This window comes from Podarcis filfolensis (assembly GCF_964270895.1).
Source record: "Podarcis filfolensis genome assembly, chromosome: 11".
NCBI lineage: Eukaryota > Metazoa > Chordata > Lepidosauria > Squamata > Lacertidae > Podarcis > Podarcis filfolensis.
This window is the reverse complement of record NC_139613.1, coordinates 12,175,037-12,190,380: the sequence shown is the minus strand read 5'-3', so window position 1 is coordinate 12,190,380 and position 15,344 is coordinate 12,175,037. Positions and strand designations below refer to the sequence as shown.

General features: G+C 44.9%; 1 protein-coding gene across 3 annotated transcripts in view; it reads right to left on the bottom strand.

Moving 5' to 3' along the window:
• DCC (DCC netrin 1 receptor) overlaps positions 1-15,344 on the bottom strand; it is a gene marked incomplete at its 5' end in the record, with an annotated part of 927,493 nt that overhangs the window by 201,116 nt on the left and 711,033 nt on the right. For all 3 annotated transcript variants that reach the window (XM_083575505.1, XM_083575506.1, XM_083575507.1), the window contains one exon: positions 14,863-14,912. In XM_083575505.1, coding sequence (XP_083431631.1) covers positions 14,863-14,912 — 50 coding nt within the window. The remainder of the gene's footprint in view (positions 1-14,862; positions 14,913-15,344) is intronic.

Below are 15,344 nucleotides of genomic sequence, written 5' to 3'. Positions count from 1 at the left end.
AACCTACGGAGGCTAGGGCCTAAAGCGCGCTCCCGAGCGGTAACCCCTTGGGGAGCGCCTACGGATGTGCATCACGGGGGGCTCCCCCTGTGGGTGTTTAACCCTTCCCGGTTAGTCTGGATAGTCTGTTAGGGCCAATGCCTAAAGCCAATACCGCTCTTACCTGTAATCAATAAAGTTGTGGCCATTTTCGCCCATTAACCTAAATTCTTGTGTCCGGTGTCTTTATTTACTCCATCTGTGGGAGGGGGCGGGTATCGCCACGCAATGCAGATTTGAGTTAACGTTATAATTTAGTTCCAAAATGTTGTGCCTCATTTAGAACACCTTTGCAAATTCCACTTGCTTGTTCACCTAGGGTGAATCATGACCATTCTCAGGTGAGTACTCAGCCATGCCTGATGTGGCGACGCAGCTGGACATGCTGTTTGCCACAGTAATGCATGCAGGGAAAATCTCTGCAATGGAGGTTGTGCAAACTTTTCTCATGATGGAGAGGTACTAAGTTCTTAACACGGCAAGTGAGAGGCTATCATAATATTTGGTTTTCTCCTCACATCTCAAGAGATATGCATGTAATACAAGAGAGAAGCCATTCAGTCTTGAATTAGTTGAACCTTAAGACAGCTGGCGTAAATATTTGGTGGTTTGATGGAAATGTCCGGAGACAGCTCTCAAAAATGGGATGAGCAAGCCCAGCAACTCACTCTGTTGAAATAAATGGGGGAGCTCATTCATGGAGCCTCCACGTGTGTGCTTTAGATGTGCATGGTAGTAGTTTTTCATGAATTCAGTATTTTCTATATGAAGCACCTAGAGACCAACCATAATGAGGAACAGGTAGGTCCTGAACCAATGGATTCCAATTTTAAGAAAGGAGAATCTAACTAGACATTATGAATAACTTTCTGATGGAAAGAGCTGTTCAACAGTGGAACGCACGACCCCGGAAGGTGGTAGACTCTCCTTCATTGAAACTTTTAAAACAGATTGGATGGCCATCTCTCAGGGATTCTTTAGCTGCGATTTCTGCATTGTAGGAGGTTACACTAGATGACTGGGACGTGGGTGGCGCTGTAGGTTAAACCACAGAGCCTAGGACTTGTTGATCAGAAGGTCGGCGGTTCGAATCCCCGTGACGGGGTGAGCTCCCATTGCTCGGTCCCTGCTCCTGCCAACCTAGCAGTTCAAAAGCACGTCAAAGTGCAAGTAGATAAATAGGTACCGCTCCGGCGGGAAGGTAAACGGCATTTCCGTGCACTGCTCTGGTTCGCCAGAAGCAGCTTAGTCATGCTGGCCACATGACCCAGAAGCTATACGCCGGCTCCCTCGGCCAATAAAGCAAGATGAGCACCGTAACCCCAGAGTCGGTCACAACTGGACCTAATGGTCAGGGGCCCCTTTACCTTTTTTACACTAGATTACTTTTTTTTACTTTTTTATGTATTTATTTGTATACCCCTTAACCATAATGATCTCTCAGCTGCCCACAAAGAATATATTGCACTAATCCAATCTTCACGTTACTTTCCTTAATCTAGAATCACAGAATTGTAGAGCTGGAAGGATCCTAAGGGTCATCTAGTGTCCAACCCTCTGCAATGCAGGAAACCCTGTTTCCTTCAAGCACACTTGGCAATCCACTGGCTGTTGCCCTTATCTCAGTGTTGTGACATAGTTTAGTGCTGTGACACTGTTCAAATGTATGCATTGAAATACAGGCAATCCTTGTTTTGTGCAGAGGTTACATTCCAGACCCATGTGTGTGTTGGCAGGGCCCACATAACGCCTTCAAGTTCTGTCCCACCCCAGCCCCATTCCTCACATTTAGTGACATTTCCGGGTCACTTCCTGGTTCAATGCTATGTGCGCATTTGCAATAGCACATCAATCACACATGCATCAGTTGCTCATTGGCTGTATGCATTTTCATAATAAAGTGCACATTTAAATACATGTATTGAGGGAGGGTTTAATAATATACACAGATTAATGTGGATTCGGGAGGGAGAAGAATTATGCATAAGTGCCAGAGATGGAGCACAAATTGGTCCAGTGATCCACGCTGCAAAGAGCTCTGGATAAGTGGCTTGATGATCCTCAGTATTCATCCTGCTTGAAACAGCATTAATCACTGGAGCTAGGCCAGCAGTGCTCTGCCAATACAGTATGATCAGTTTGGATGGATTTGCAACATGAGAGTTTATTAGAAATTTAATAGGTGACCAGTCTTAAGAGAGGGAAGCGAAAATGCATTGTGACAGGCTAGTCGATGCTACAGTATATCACCTCCCTTCCATCGACAGAAGTCAGCAAACACAGATGTCAAGCCATGCTATTCCCAACCTTCATCCATTGGAAACATCTGGCATTTCTGTGCCACATGGCTGTTACAGAAGCATAGAATTATCAAGTTGGAAGCGACCCCAAATGTCATCTAGTCCACCCCCTTACAATGCAAGAATCTGTAACAGATCAAACATGGCAGATGGCCTTCCAACCTCTGCTTTAAAACCTCCAAGGAAGGAGAGGACACCACCTTCTGAGGGAAACTGTTCCACTGTTAAACAGCTCTTACTGTCAGAAAGTTCTCCTGATGTTGAGTCGGAATCTCCTTTCTTTTAACTTGAATTCATGGGTTCAGGTTCTAATCTCCAGAGATGGAGAAAACAAACTTACTCCACCTTCCACGGAGGGTCATCTAAAGGGATGACCCTTTAGATATTTGAAGTTGGCTGTCATATCTCCTCTCAGTCTCTTCTTATCAAGGCTAAACATACCCAGCTCCCTCAACCATTTCTCATAAGACTTGTTTTCCAGACTGTCATGGTCCAGTTCACGGGTGATCAAAGTCCCGGCTGGGGATGTCGGGACTGGGGGCAAGATGGCGGGGTGGGAGCAGGAATGGGAGTCCAGAAGCCAGGAGTCAGGAAGCCAAGAGTCCAAGGGTCAGAGAGCCGGGAGTCAAGAAGCCAAGGGTCCGAAGGTCAGGAAGCAAGGAGTTACAAAGTCAAGGGTCTGAGGGTCAAGAAGCAAGGAGTCAAGGAGCCAAACACAGCAAGGCAGGGAACGTGTTGCTGTGGCAAAGAGCTGAAGGGTAAATGCTGACCTTATATCCCTTCCTGGCTCTTGCCACCAGGTGCTGTGAGTTACCAATCGGCCTCACCTGTGAGGTTGCGCCTTGCCTCTTCAGAACAAACTTAGGAAGGCCCCAGGCCTGCAAAGTCCTACTGATCACAGGACCTGACAACTGCGCACACTCCTGACACAGACCCTTGATCATCTTGGTTGCCAGCCTCTGCATACATTTCAGCTTGTCAATGCCTTTCTTAAATTGTGATGCCCAGAACTCAACACATTACTCTGGGTATGGTCTGACCGTCCGTGCTCCTGATGGGCATCCTGGAAGAACAGGAAGCAACCCAGGAGCAAATCGCATAATAAGATTAGCAAAACCAAGACTGCTGGTTTTTCTACATTTTTTCAAGGGGGCAGAAGTAATTTTTCATGAGTACTTCTGTTATTGTTAAATATTAACTAGGTCCTAAGTGTGCACTCTGCGTCACCCAAGGCAGAAAATACTTTGCAATCTTATCCTACACAATTAGTTTCCACAGCATTTGATGGCTGGGGTCAAGCAAGCAGGCAGCTATCTTGTCAATGCAGATAGCTTGGGAGGAAGAGCAGGATAGAAATTTAATAAATAAACGAAATAAAAACACCTCACAGAACAAGCACAGCCACTGCAAAGCTCCTCACTATCATCGGACCCACTTGTACTTCCACACAGAAAAGAGCCACAGAGTCTCCATTAAGTGGGGATTTATTTTATTTTTCTATTTTTTGTTAATACTTCTGCAAAACTTGAGGTTCTACCAACACAACATTCTACTTATCAATCACTGCAAGTGTGGCAAATGCAAAATGTTTAATTGGGGAGCGCTTTCCCCGAGACTATTGGGGATGTAATACCCATTGTAAAAGACCTTGAAAATCCTGTAAAAAATAATAATAATTGATTAAAAAACCCTGACATCATTTGTTAGGATAACTGAACTCCAAACTCTCTCAGGTGCATGAAATTCCACAAAGTTAGCCCTTCACATATTTCCACTATTTCCGTATCGACTGCCAGGAGTTTGGATTCCTTGCCAGTAGCGAAAACAGTAATGAATGTCTCAGTTAATCAACAAAAGGTCTTCCCAGAATGAAGTTATGGGTAATTTTAATTGGTGGATCAATTTATGAGAACTTTGGTTAGCTTGGTTCTGAAAAAAATATTCAGTTCCTCTCATTAGACTGAAAACAGTTCTGAAGAATTTCTGCACTCCAACGGGACCCTTTTTGTAAGAAATAGCCAATCTGTTTAAAAACAGAATAGGAAAATCATCCACTTAAATGCAAAGTGCCCCAAGTGGAAATTTCAGCTGCTCTGTCAAAGGAATAAAAGTCATGTTTGGAAGGGTTTTGATCTCTGACAACCTTATTTTTGCTCCCTCTCTGCTCTATCTGAAACTAGGGCGGGGAGAGGGAAGCAGAAAAACCTCATTGTTTTTGATCAGAGGAATAAAGAATTGAAGGATTTCACACAAAAGCTCTCACTTGAGGGTAACATACCCAATCTGGTACATAATGAGTTTTATGGTAGTTTCCCCAAAACTTTATGCCTTTGCACAGGCAAATCATTCTGTCAAGTTGCAGTCTGAAAAGCCCTACCTCTGCAGCTGCCCACCCCCTTCCTCTTATAAAACATTAGCCATACTGTCAGAAAAACACAATAAAACACTAGCTTCTACTAATTTCCAAAAAACAACAACCACCCATCCAAAAACATTTCACACTATTTCTGGGAACCTCTTTATCAGCTGAACTGAATAGAAACAGTCTATGCTAATGCTGGCTTTCTGAAATAATTGTTAGGACAACATCGGCATAGGAGACAACTCCTAGGAGCTCAGGTCCTTTTGCACACACCCCAATAAAATATTTGAGAGGACTACCCCCCAAAGTTGATGGGCGTTGTCATTCAAACAGTGTGTGTGCATCATGTATGGTGATCGATTATGCCAGATATTTTATTCAAGTTGGCACCAGGGGCATAGAAAGGGGGTGGTGGTCTGCCCCAGGTGTCACCCTGAGGGTGTGTGTGACAAAATGGTGGACAGCCAAGGGCTACACTCACTGTAGGGTGGCCGAAGGCACGTGCACACTTGTTATGGGCGGCGCTCAAGAGCTGTCCATATCAGCAGTGCTCGAGTGGCGCTGTCCATATCAGCGCTGCGCGTGCACTATTCGTATCGGTGTCACGCATGCGCCGCAGGGTGGTTAGGTTTCTGTTTGTGCCACTGTGCAGTGCATGGAGTCACAAGACTCTGTTTATATTCCAGCGATTCCAGACTGTTGGAAGTCTCACGGGAGATGGATGTTGATATTACTGGTTTCCTGTTTCTTTGTACCAGTTGCCTCTCTGCTTTCACAGAGAGAGGATGTATATTTCTTTTCTGTCTGTGTAGTTAGAAATAAAACTCTCAGCTCATATTTCTCATCTTCCTGCTGCTTGGATACCCTGCGTAATGAGGGAATGTGCCTGGATCCTCATCAAAGGCTCAGGTCAGAGGACTCGACCGGAGGAGTAGGTCGGTCGAACGCAAGTTCCAACAGTTTGCCCCGCCCCTCGACATCTCACACTGGGTGCCGGTGAGCCTTCCTTCGCCACTGGTTCGCACTGCTGAACATCAGTCAATTAATTTTGAGAGGCTTCAGAGAACTGGCTAGGGGTGAACATAGCCTTCTGGTTAAAACAGTTTTAGCCACCCTGTTTGTAGACAATATTGAGTTAGGTGCCTCCACCTGGCAGTTGTTTGACTCACTACAAAGAGGCTTCCGTGTCTCTACCTTCATTTGGTTCTGCTTGTCCGCAGTGATAACCAAATGTTTCAGCAAGTCAGGTGTGCCTGGCCGCTTCCATGTCTTGTTAAAAAATAAAGGCAGAGGGAATAGATTCAGAAACCCTGTGGGATTCCTGATGATGTCAGCCTGAGTGAGTTTCTAGTCTTTCAGGAAAACAACTTGCTTTTCTGAAAGCCAAGCCTAAATGAAGGCTGGGGAAAGGTTTAGTCCGTCACTAATTTTCATTAAGGGAAGGGATGTTTACCTTAGGAATACATGCCTGTTACAAAAGGCCATTTATAAAATAAAATAATAATAATAATAATAATAATAATAATAATAATAATAATAATAGAAGAAGAAGAAGAAGAAGAAGAAGAAGAAGAAGAATTTATTACTTATAACCTGCCCATCTGGCCTTTAGATGTCTTCTAAAAGTCAGATAGTTGGTTATTTCCTTGACATCTGGTGGGAGGGCGTTCCACAGGACGGGTGCCACTACCGAGAAGGCCCTCTGCCTAGTTCCCTGTAACCTCACTTCTTGCAGGGAGGGAACCACCAGAAAGCCCTCGGAGCTGGACCTCAGTGTCTGGGCCAGACGACGAGGGTGGAGGTGTTCCTTCAGGAATACTGGGCCAAGGCCATTTAGTGCTTTAAAGGTCAGCTCCAACACTTTGAATTGTGCTCGGAAACATACTGGGAGCCAATGTAGGTCTTCCAGGACCAGTGTTATATGGTCTCGGTGGCCACTCCCAGTTACTGGTCTAGCTGCCGCATTCTGGATTAATTGTAGTTTCTGGGTCACCTTCAAAGGTAGACCTACATGGAGCGCATTGCAGTAATCAGATAGCCAGAGCATGCACCACTCTGGTGAGACAGTCTGCAGGCAGGGAGGGTTTCAGCCTGTGTACCAGATGGAGCTGGCAGACAGCTGCCCTGGATACAGAATTGACCTGTGCCTCCATGGACAGCTGTGAGTCCAAAATGACTCCCAGGCTGCGCACCTGCTCCTTCAGGGGCAGTTGCCCCATTCAGGACCAGGGAGTCCCCCACACCCACCCACCCACCCCCTGTCCCCCCAAAACAGTACTTCTGTCTTGTCAGGATTCAACCTCAATCTGTTAGCCGCCATCCATCCTCCAACTGCCTCCAGACACTCACACAGGAACTTCACCGCCTTCACTGGTTCTGATTTGAAAGAGAGGTAGAGCTGGGTATCATCCGCATATTGATGGACACCCAGCCCAACCCCCCCCCAATGATCTCTCCCAGCAGTTTCATGCCCTCTTGATGCTATGGGGCTACAACTCCCATCATTCTTGCCGGCTGGGACTGATGGGAATTGTAATTCCACAGCATTTGAAGGTAGAAATGTTGCTTATCCCAATCTCAATAATTGGTGTTTGGTTGTTTTCCTATCCAGGGCCGGCCCTGTCATGAGGCAGAGTAAAGCAAGGGCCTCAGGCATCAGATGCTGAGAAAGAGAAGGCTCAGCAGCACCAGGCTGTTCCATTTGCCTCACAGTTTCTTCTGGGACCCCTAATCTGACCTCATATGGTAGAAGATGCTATCCTGTCACTGATATCAAAGTAAGATTCAGCTTTCGGTCCAGCCAGCTGGAGGGGGTGTCGTCCTTTGCCTTAGCAGCAAAACGTCCTATGGCAGCCCTGTTCCTTCCCTGAGAGTCTAGGAAGCAAAGATTAGATTTTGGATCTCAACACCTGACAAGTTTGAGTGTACTTCTTGTCCTAGACAATAAATCAGGGTTTTTCTAAAGTGGTTGATATTGATCCTCAAGGCTCAATTGGACTGTGCTAGGGGATGAATAAAGACCTAGAGGTTGAAAGGGAGTCAAGAGGGCCTAGGGATGGAAAAGAAGTTTAAGAAGTATAATGCCAAAAAAAGGAGGAACTATGAGCCTTAGAAATAAGGGACACGGGCAGATAGAGAGCACACCTTTTGCCAGTGGCAAACATCTGTGTTTAATAAGGTCACAATACAACAGTTTTCCTTATTTCACATTTTATGACTCTTAGTAATAGAGATGGATAATTTATAAATGTTGATATCTCCTGGCTTTATTTCATTTACATTCCTAAGAATATTGGCTGGGGTCCATGACAACTTTATAAGCTAACCAAGGGGTCAGTGAAGTTTGAGAAACCCTGCCATAGATGATAAACGACTTTGCAGATTCCCATTGCTGTTATTAGTAGCACAACTCCATAACCACACAATCAAAGAAAATACAATCTCCTCTGAACTCTAGGGATCAGAGATCAATAAATCTAAAATCAAGTAAAATAACTTTAGTAAAGGTCTGGGGAAAACATTCCTCGCGCCCAGCAGGAAGTCTTGTCAACATTTAGAACTTAAATTGAGAATATTTCTTTATTACCATGAGAGAGGGGAAGGAAAAATCCATATCTTCTGAGACTATGCATCATGAATTATTTTGCAGCATTTCAATTTATGAATATTTCTTTTCTCACTTGTTTTTTAAAATATTTTTATTCCAGTTTTAAAGATAAGTGCCGTGCAGCCTCATTGCCGCGTCTCCAGATGCACGCTCGGGAAGCCAAAATGTCTTGCAGTGCAGTGGGAGAAGAATTATGTAAGAGGCTTTTTGATTGATTGTCTTTGCCACTCATAAATAAATCAGTTGTAAGATGTGTACATCCCTCATAATTTCCAGATGAAGAAGAGGAGTTCAAACAAGGTGTTCTTATATTTGCAAGTGGAGCGTAGTTTTGCCCACATAATTCTTTAAAAAAATAAAAATCATCATCATCCCCTCGAGAGAAAAGCTCTAACCTCTTTGCACCAAGGTATCTGAAAACACAATGGAAAGATTTTAGCTGTATACCCAAGAAAGAGGGGGGGGGTTCATTTTGCATAGTCTGGGGAAAATAGTCAAGGACACAGAAGGAACCTTGAACCAGAATATTCTGGGATGTCAGGAGAGAATTGTGCACCAACACCCAGCCTTGACTAAGAGAAAACTGCAGGTAGATCAGACAAAACTGACACCTGATGAGGTTATGCTCCCTGACCACTATGGACCCAGGATACATGCTTCCTTTATCCTTGCTTTGCCTGATCTCCATCTTCAGCTGTGCAGGAGCCAAGTTTGACACGTAACATCCTATTGCTCTTAATTATAAAGCAGTGGCGGGTTGCCCAGTTTCATCCCACGGGCAAAAGCGCTTTGATGCAGGGACCCAGCCAACCAACATGGCAGCCCAGAAGCATTCATTAGTATATTTAGAATACCTACTTTGCATGTAACACTATGCATAGTCCAGCCAACTCCATATTCCATTGGCACTGCTGCTGTGAAACAGACATTGTTTGCTTGCAGAGCAAAGGTGCCATGATCAAATGAGGAATGCCATGTAGTTATTTAATGTTCCACAAACTGGTGTAGAATTCTAATTGTATTGTATTCAAGTTACCATGAAGAATGCAGGGACACATGCTGAAGGCTCTACAGACTCTCCCAGCTCACTAAACCCTGTTACTCCTTCAGCTTCTGACACCTCCTTTTCATGGGCTTCTCCATCTTCTCCCTCTGACTGTTCATTGTCATCCCACCACCACTCTCTGGGCTCTGAGTCTTCTGCCCTTCTGCCCAGCAACTTCCTCCCTCCATCCCTTTGCATTCAACTACAGTGGTACCTCGGGTTAAGTACTTAATTCGTTCCGGAGGTCCGTTCTGAACCTGAAACTGTTCTTAACCTGAAGCACCACTTTAGCTAATGGGGCCTCCTGCTGCTGCCGTACCACCAGAGCACAATTTCTGGTCTCATCCTGAAGCAAAGTACTTAACCCGAGGCACTATTTCTGGGTTAGCGGAGTCTGTAACCTGAAGCGTATGTAACCTGAAGTGTATGTAACCCAAGGTACCACTGTAGTCCCTGACATTCTAGGTCATAAAACTATTGTGTCCTGCACATTATTATCTGCACTGATGAAAGCTATATAGATGGAAGGGGCAGACCTCAGGCCTAGGAGCCAAACACAGCACCCTAGGCCTCTCCAATTGGCCTTCAGGACTCTTCTAGGGCCACACCCCCTTCCCAGCCAAACCTGCAATAGCCTCCTTGATAGTTTTTACCTGGCTTGAATGTGTCCTTGCGCTCAAATGTGGGAGGACAAAGCGTGCTGTTGAAGTATGCATAGAAACTAAGCAACTGTAAAATGGCAAAATTTGCATTCAGTGCCACATCCACATATGCCTCTGGCCTCACCCACCACTGGCAAGCGCCCCTCAGGAAGTTGCTCAGAAGAAAACAAAGCCCTCAGGCTGAAGAGAATTCCCCACTGATATCGGTTGGATGCGGGTGGCGCTGTGGTCTAAACCACAGAGCCTAGGGCTTGCCGATCAGAAGGTCAGCGGTTCAAATCCCCGCGATGGGGTGAGCTCCCGTTGCTCGGTCCCAGCTTCTGCCAACCTAGCAGTTTGAAAGCACGTCAAAGTGCAAGTAGATAAATAGGTACTGCTCCAGCGGGAAGGTAAATGGCATTTCCATGCGCTGCTCTGGTTCGCCAGAAGCGGCTTAGTCATGCTGGCCACATGACCTGGAAGCTGTACGCCAGCTCCCTCAGCCAATAAAACGAGATGAGTGCTGCAACCCCAGAGTCAGTCACTACTGGACCTAACCTTTACCTATTGGTTGCATACACACCATCCATTTAAAGCACATGACATCCCCCAAAGAATCCAAGAAACTGCAATTTGTTAACAGTACTGGGAATGGCAGCTCTGAGAGAGGCAAACTACAGTTCCCAGGATCCACTGGGTGGAGTCGTCTGCTTTAAATGGATGGTCTGTCTGCAGCCACAGACAACTAATGGCTCCATAATACTTGGAGGAATGCATCTCCTCCTAAAGCATCACTGAAACTAAATATTGCTAGAAGATCCTGCCTGTTGATTTCACAGATCCAGGATAGGACGATGCCTATCTCTGCCTGCTGTGGGAGCAAATGAGAGTCCTGCCAGTATATTACAGTGTGTAGACAGAGGCTGTGTAGGATGAATAGAGCAGGCAGCAAAGTGACTGCATATTCTGCTATTTTTAGGAATTTATGGGAAGAGAAAGGTTTGCCAGCAGTAGCCCCAGGAGCACAAGGAGGCGGTGGCTAAGCTTGCATATTCCCCATATGAGGCTCCTGACATCACTCTGGTTTCACACACCTGTAGATTGCAGGATTGCGTACCTACAGTCAATGTGGTAGAGCACATGTGTTGCATGCAAAGTGGACCAGGAGCTGGAGCTGGTTTCTCCAGTTATCTGGAAAAAAACCTTGGAGAGTTGTTCTCAGTCAGCACTGAAAATGTTAAGGTGACCAATGCCTGACTTAAGGTAGCTTCATCTGTTCAAGCATACCAAAGATAAGTTGCAAGAAGATATGTGGGCCTCTAGAAATAAAGGGACCTCCAGCTAGATTAGTTAGAATGAGTGTAGAAGTTGGTGGTTTCTTGGTTTGTTTTTAAAAAGGTACACCTTGCTTCTTTCAGTTGCACATGATGTTGTGGTTTGTGCAAACCCACAGCCTGCCCTGCCCTGCCTTGCCAGCATCTAAGGCCAACCTTCATCTCACTCTATAGACTTTATGCATAATTAGGGACATTGCTGGTCCCCACTGATTCATCAGTGAAATGTGGACTTGAATAATTAAGCCGCAGTTGGGCGGAGGCATCTCTCAAGAGCCAGAAAGTACAGAAGGCAATTAATGAGTTTCATTATTTGGTTTGAGAAAAAACAACTTCTTCACGTTTTTTTTCCTTCCAGGAGGACGTCTCTTTTCATGGCTTCCGGCACACAAATGAGCTGCTTTATGGGTGGCAAGGAATGCTTTAATGTCTACGCTCGAAAGCTAGTATTCCCTTATAAATTCCAGATTGCAACATCAAGTGTGCCACATGAGTGATGCCTCATTAAAAGTATCAGAAGAAGACATTCTCTTGTCTGTCTTTTAGTGTCAGCAAATGCTTTGCAAAGTCTTGCTGTTGCCAGCAATTAATAACTACCCACATCTGCCCAAGTTCTAGCAAAACAGGGTGGTTTGATTAATTAAACAGTAGCTTTGGTACCTGCGACATCTCACCTCATGCAATGTGTGTGTGTGCACGCATGCTAGAAATACATAATGCCTCTCCTGTTGCTTTTCTATCACAAACAACCATTGGCAGCTGGGATGGCCAATGGAACTAATGAGGAAGGATAAATAGGTAATCAACAGAAATAGCTTCCTGGCAAATTGAGAGCAAGTATTTGAGAAATAGTCTGCTTATCGCCAGGTACGTTTCTATGCCTTTGGCCTTTGCTAGTGCTGAGCTGAAAGTGTCCCCATGCAACAGTCTCCCTCCAGAGATTGTGGTCTCCCCTTCATTGGAGGTTGTTAGGCAGAGGTTGGATGGCCAACTGTCATGCATGATCTAGCTGAGATTCCTGCATTGCAGAGGGTTGGACAAGATGACCATTGGGTCCCTTTACAACTCTACAGTTATATGATTCTATGATCCATTTCTGCCTGAATTGCAGGAAGAAATGTGCTAAAGCAGACCTGCAATGTCAACAGCAACCAGGGATGAATGGTGCCCACTGGAGCTGGTAGGGCAGTTGGCGAGGAACCAGAGCCAATGAACAATTTCATTTTGTTTTGTCCCTGTCGTCCTCCTCCTGGCTGAGTTCTGCAAGATCAACGCTGAGACTAAGGAGAATGAGGTTGCAAGAACACAGGGAAGTGATGGCAGACTGAGGTTGGTAGGGCAGTGCCCCATCTGCCCTAATGGAGCAGCCACTACTGCTGGCAACATTTAGGGAGAACTTGCTGTTGCAATTGAGATCCTTTGAGCGATGGCTGGCTGCCATTTTCCTTTCCCGCAAGTGCCCAGGGACCATGCTAGGTTGTCTTAGAAGAATGCTCTCAGTAGTTTTGGGGAAGTATTAAGTTATACACTAAAACTGGGAGGGACCAGGAAGATGTCCAGGCAGTGGCTGGTAGGGAGCAATCCCACCCTACTCCTCTCCAGTCTGGTGGGGCTTTAAGGAGTAGCTAGACAATCACCACATCTACACCCCATTTTAGGGGTATCCACCAGCTGCCATCAGTGGGGAGCTGACCAGCCGCACTTCCGCCCACTTGGCATGTGGAAAGGTGAGCTCTACACCAGTGTAATGATGCAGGCAGGAGAAGGATGGAGCCAGGAGGGCTGGCAGAGGGAGACCTCCACCAAGTCCACACACTTCAGCTCAGTGCAAAGGGGGTTTGGAATGATCTGCCAGCCCCTCGCCAAATTAATTCATCCTTAAAAGTTGGCTTTTAAAAAAAGCGGCATTTTTTGCTCATTTATATATTTATTTTGTTTCTAGCATCACAAGGGACCCCAGGGTAGGGTACAATAAGCAATCTAAAACCATAAGAATAAAATCATAAGTGGAAAAAAAATCCAAATTGTTAATCGATACAACCATATGATAAAACTAGGGCCATTAAAACAGATCAGTAAAGCAGACACCGTTAAAACAGCGAACTACATTTTAGTACCCAGTCTAGACAGAAACATCCAGTAAATCCCTGAGTGAACAACCTTGTTTTCAGCTGGCGTAGAAAAGCAAAAGTTAATTTATCCATTGCGTTACAGAGTTCTTGTTACGTTGTTCCTCTCCCCTCCACATATGTCATTTTCTTGTTTCTCTTTTTTATTTTCTCTTTCTTTATATCACTTGCTTTCTTCTTTTGCGTGAGAAGCAAGGATGTTTGACACAGAATGGTTTTGCTACATATCATCACAGGAGAATATTAAAATATTAAAAAAGGAAAAGAACAAAAATCTAAAAAGAGAAGAAAACAAGCAAAAAGAAACGGAGCTGTCCTCTCTCACTTGGAATACTCAGATATGGTTAATATTTCCAAAATTATGGTGGTATATGCATCTCCAGGAAAGTTTGAATCATGTCCAAAAACATCTAAAAATGGGGCATTTCTCCTGCAAAACCAAGTGCACCCTGAGAGGTTTGAGTTATTACAACACACTAGCTAGAAAAATGAAAACTGGTGCACATGTAGCCCAATACATTTGAGTTGCAAAAGAAGCCTGAAAGGCTATCTTTCGTATCACAGAGCACAAAATGGAAAACACTCAGAAACTTGAAATTTAGGACACAGGTAACCCAATAATCCAATGCCTTGCTAAGCTGATCATTCCATCAGTGCACAAACTGGGCAGAATCTAAGTGGGGGTGGACATAAGGGGTCTGATGAGAGAAAAGCACAGTGGCCACCACAGTGAGATCCCAGACACCTAGCCTGAGCCACATTGGGCTCTAACACAGGCCAACTCCACTGGCTGCTTCCTAGCTAACAGACAACAACAAGCATCTGAACATCAAGGGCTGGTGGAATGAAGACCAGTTCCTTACCCAACTCCCATGACAAGCCTGCTTCCCCATTGTATAAAACCAAATAAAGCTGTGGCCTGTTTCAACCCGCAAATGAGTCTTTGTTTCGCTTATTCCTGCCATGCTAATGACCTGCAACCTATGACAGCTGCACAATACAAAATTCAGAAGGCTGGACAGTGGCAGGTCCATTCCTCCTTCATACGCGTCAATAAACTGGGTGGTAGTGGTTGGGGGTGGCCGTGTTGGCTTCTAGAAGCATCTAGCCATGCATATTCATACTAGCAAATAGAGTTAACAACAACAACAATAATAATTATTCAAGTTATATACCACTCTTTATCAAAGGATTTCAGGGTGGAGTCCAACCTTAGAAACACATCATAAAACATCCATGATAAAAAGATCATAAAAACACGGTAAAAAAGCATACTGTCAGACAGCCCAATAGTAAAATAATCATAATAACAAGTCACCCCCCCCGCCATGCATGTGTTTGTATATATGTAGGCATCGACACAAATCTGGATCATTTCAAATTAGGGTGCTGGACCCTGACTTACCTTTGAGTTCACCACTTCCAAGGAGACATTCTGAGGCATAGCACTTGGAACTGAAATGAAAAAGGGGAATGGATGAGATTGGGAAAACCGTAATTAGAGTTACATGTGCCAATGGCACCTTTTCTAAAAAAACCTATCTTCCTTACCTCCTCTAAAAAACAACAACAACACACACACACAAAATCCTTCCAGTAGCACCTTAGAGACCAACTAAGTTTGTTCTTGGTATGAGCTTTCGTGTGCATGCACACTTCTTCAGATACACTGAAACAGAAGTCACCAGACCCTTATATATAGTGAGAGGGTGGGGAGGGGTATTACTCAGCAGGGTGGTGGGAATGGGTGATTGGCTGATAGGTGTGGTAAAGCTGTTGATGACTGTTAATGACTGCAATTGGTCTTACAGGAAATAGCAAATTGCTACACGGCAGGCGAAAACCCAAATGGCTACATCCAATCAGCGAAGTGGGGAAAATTCCTGC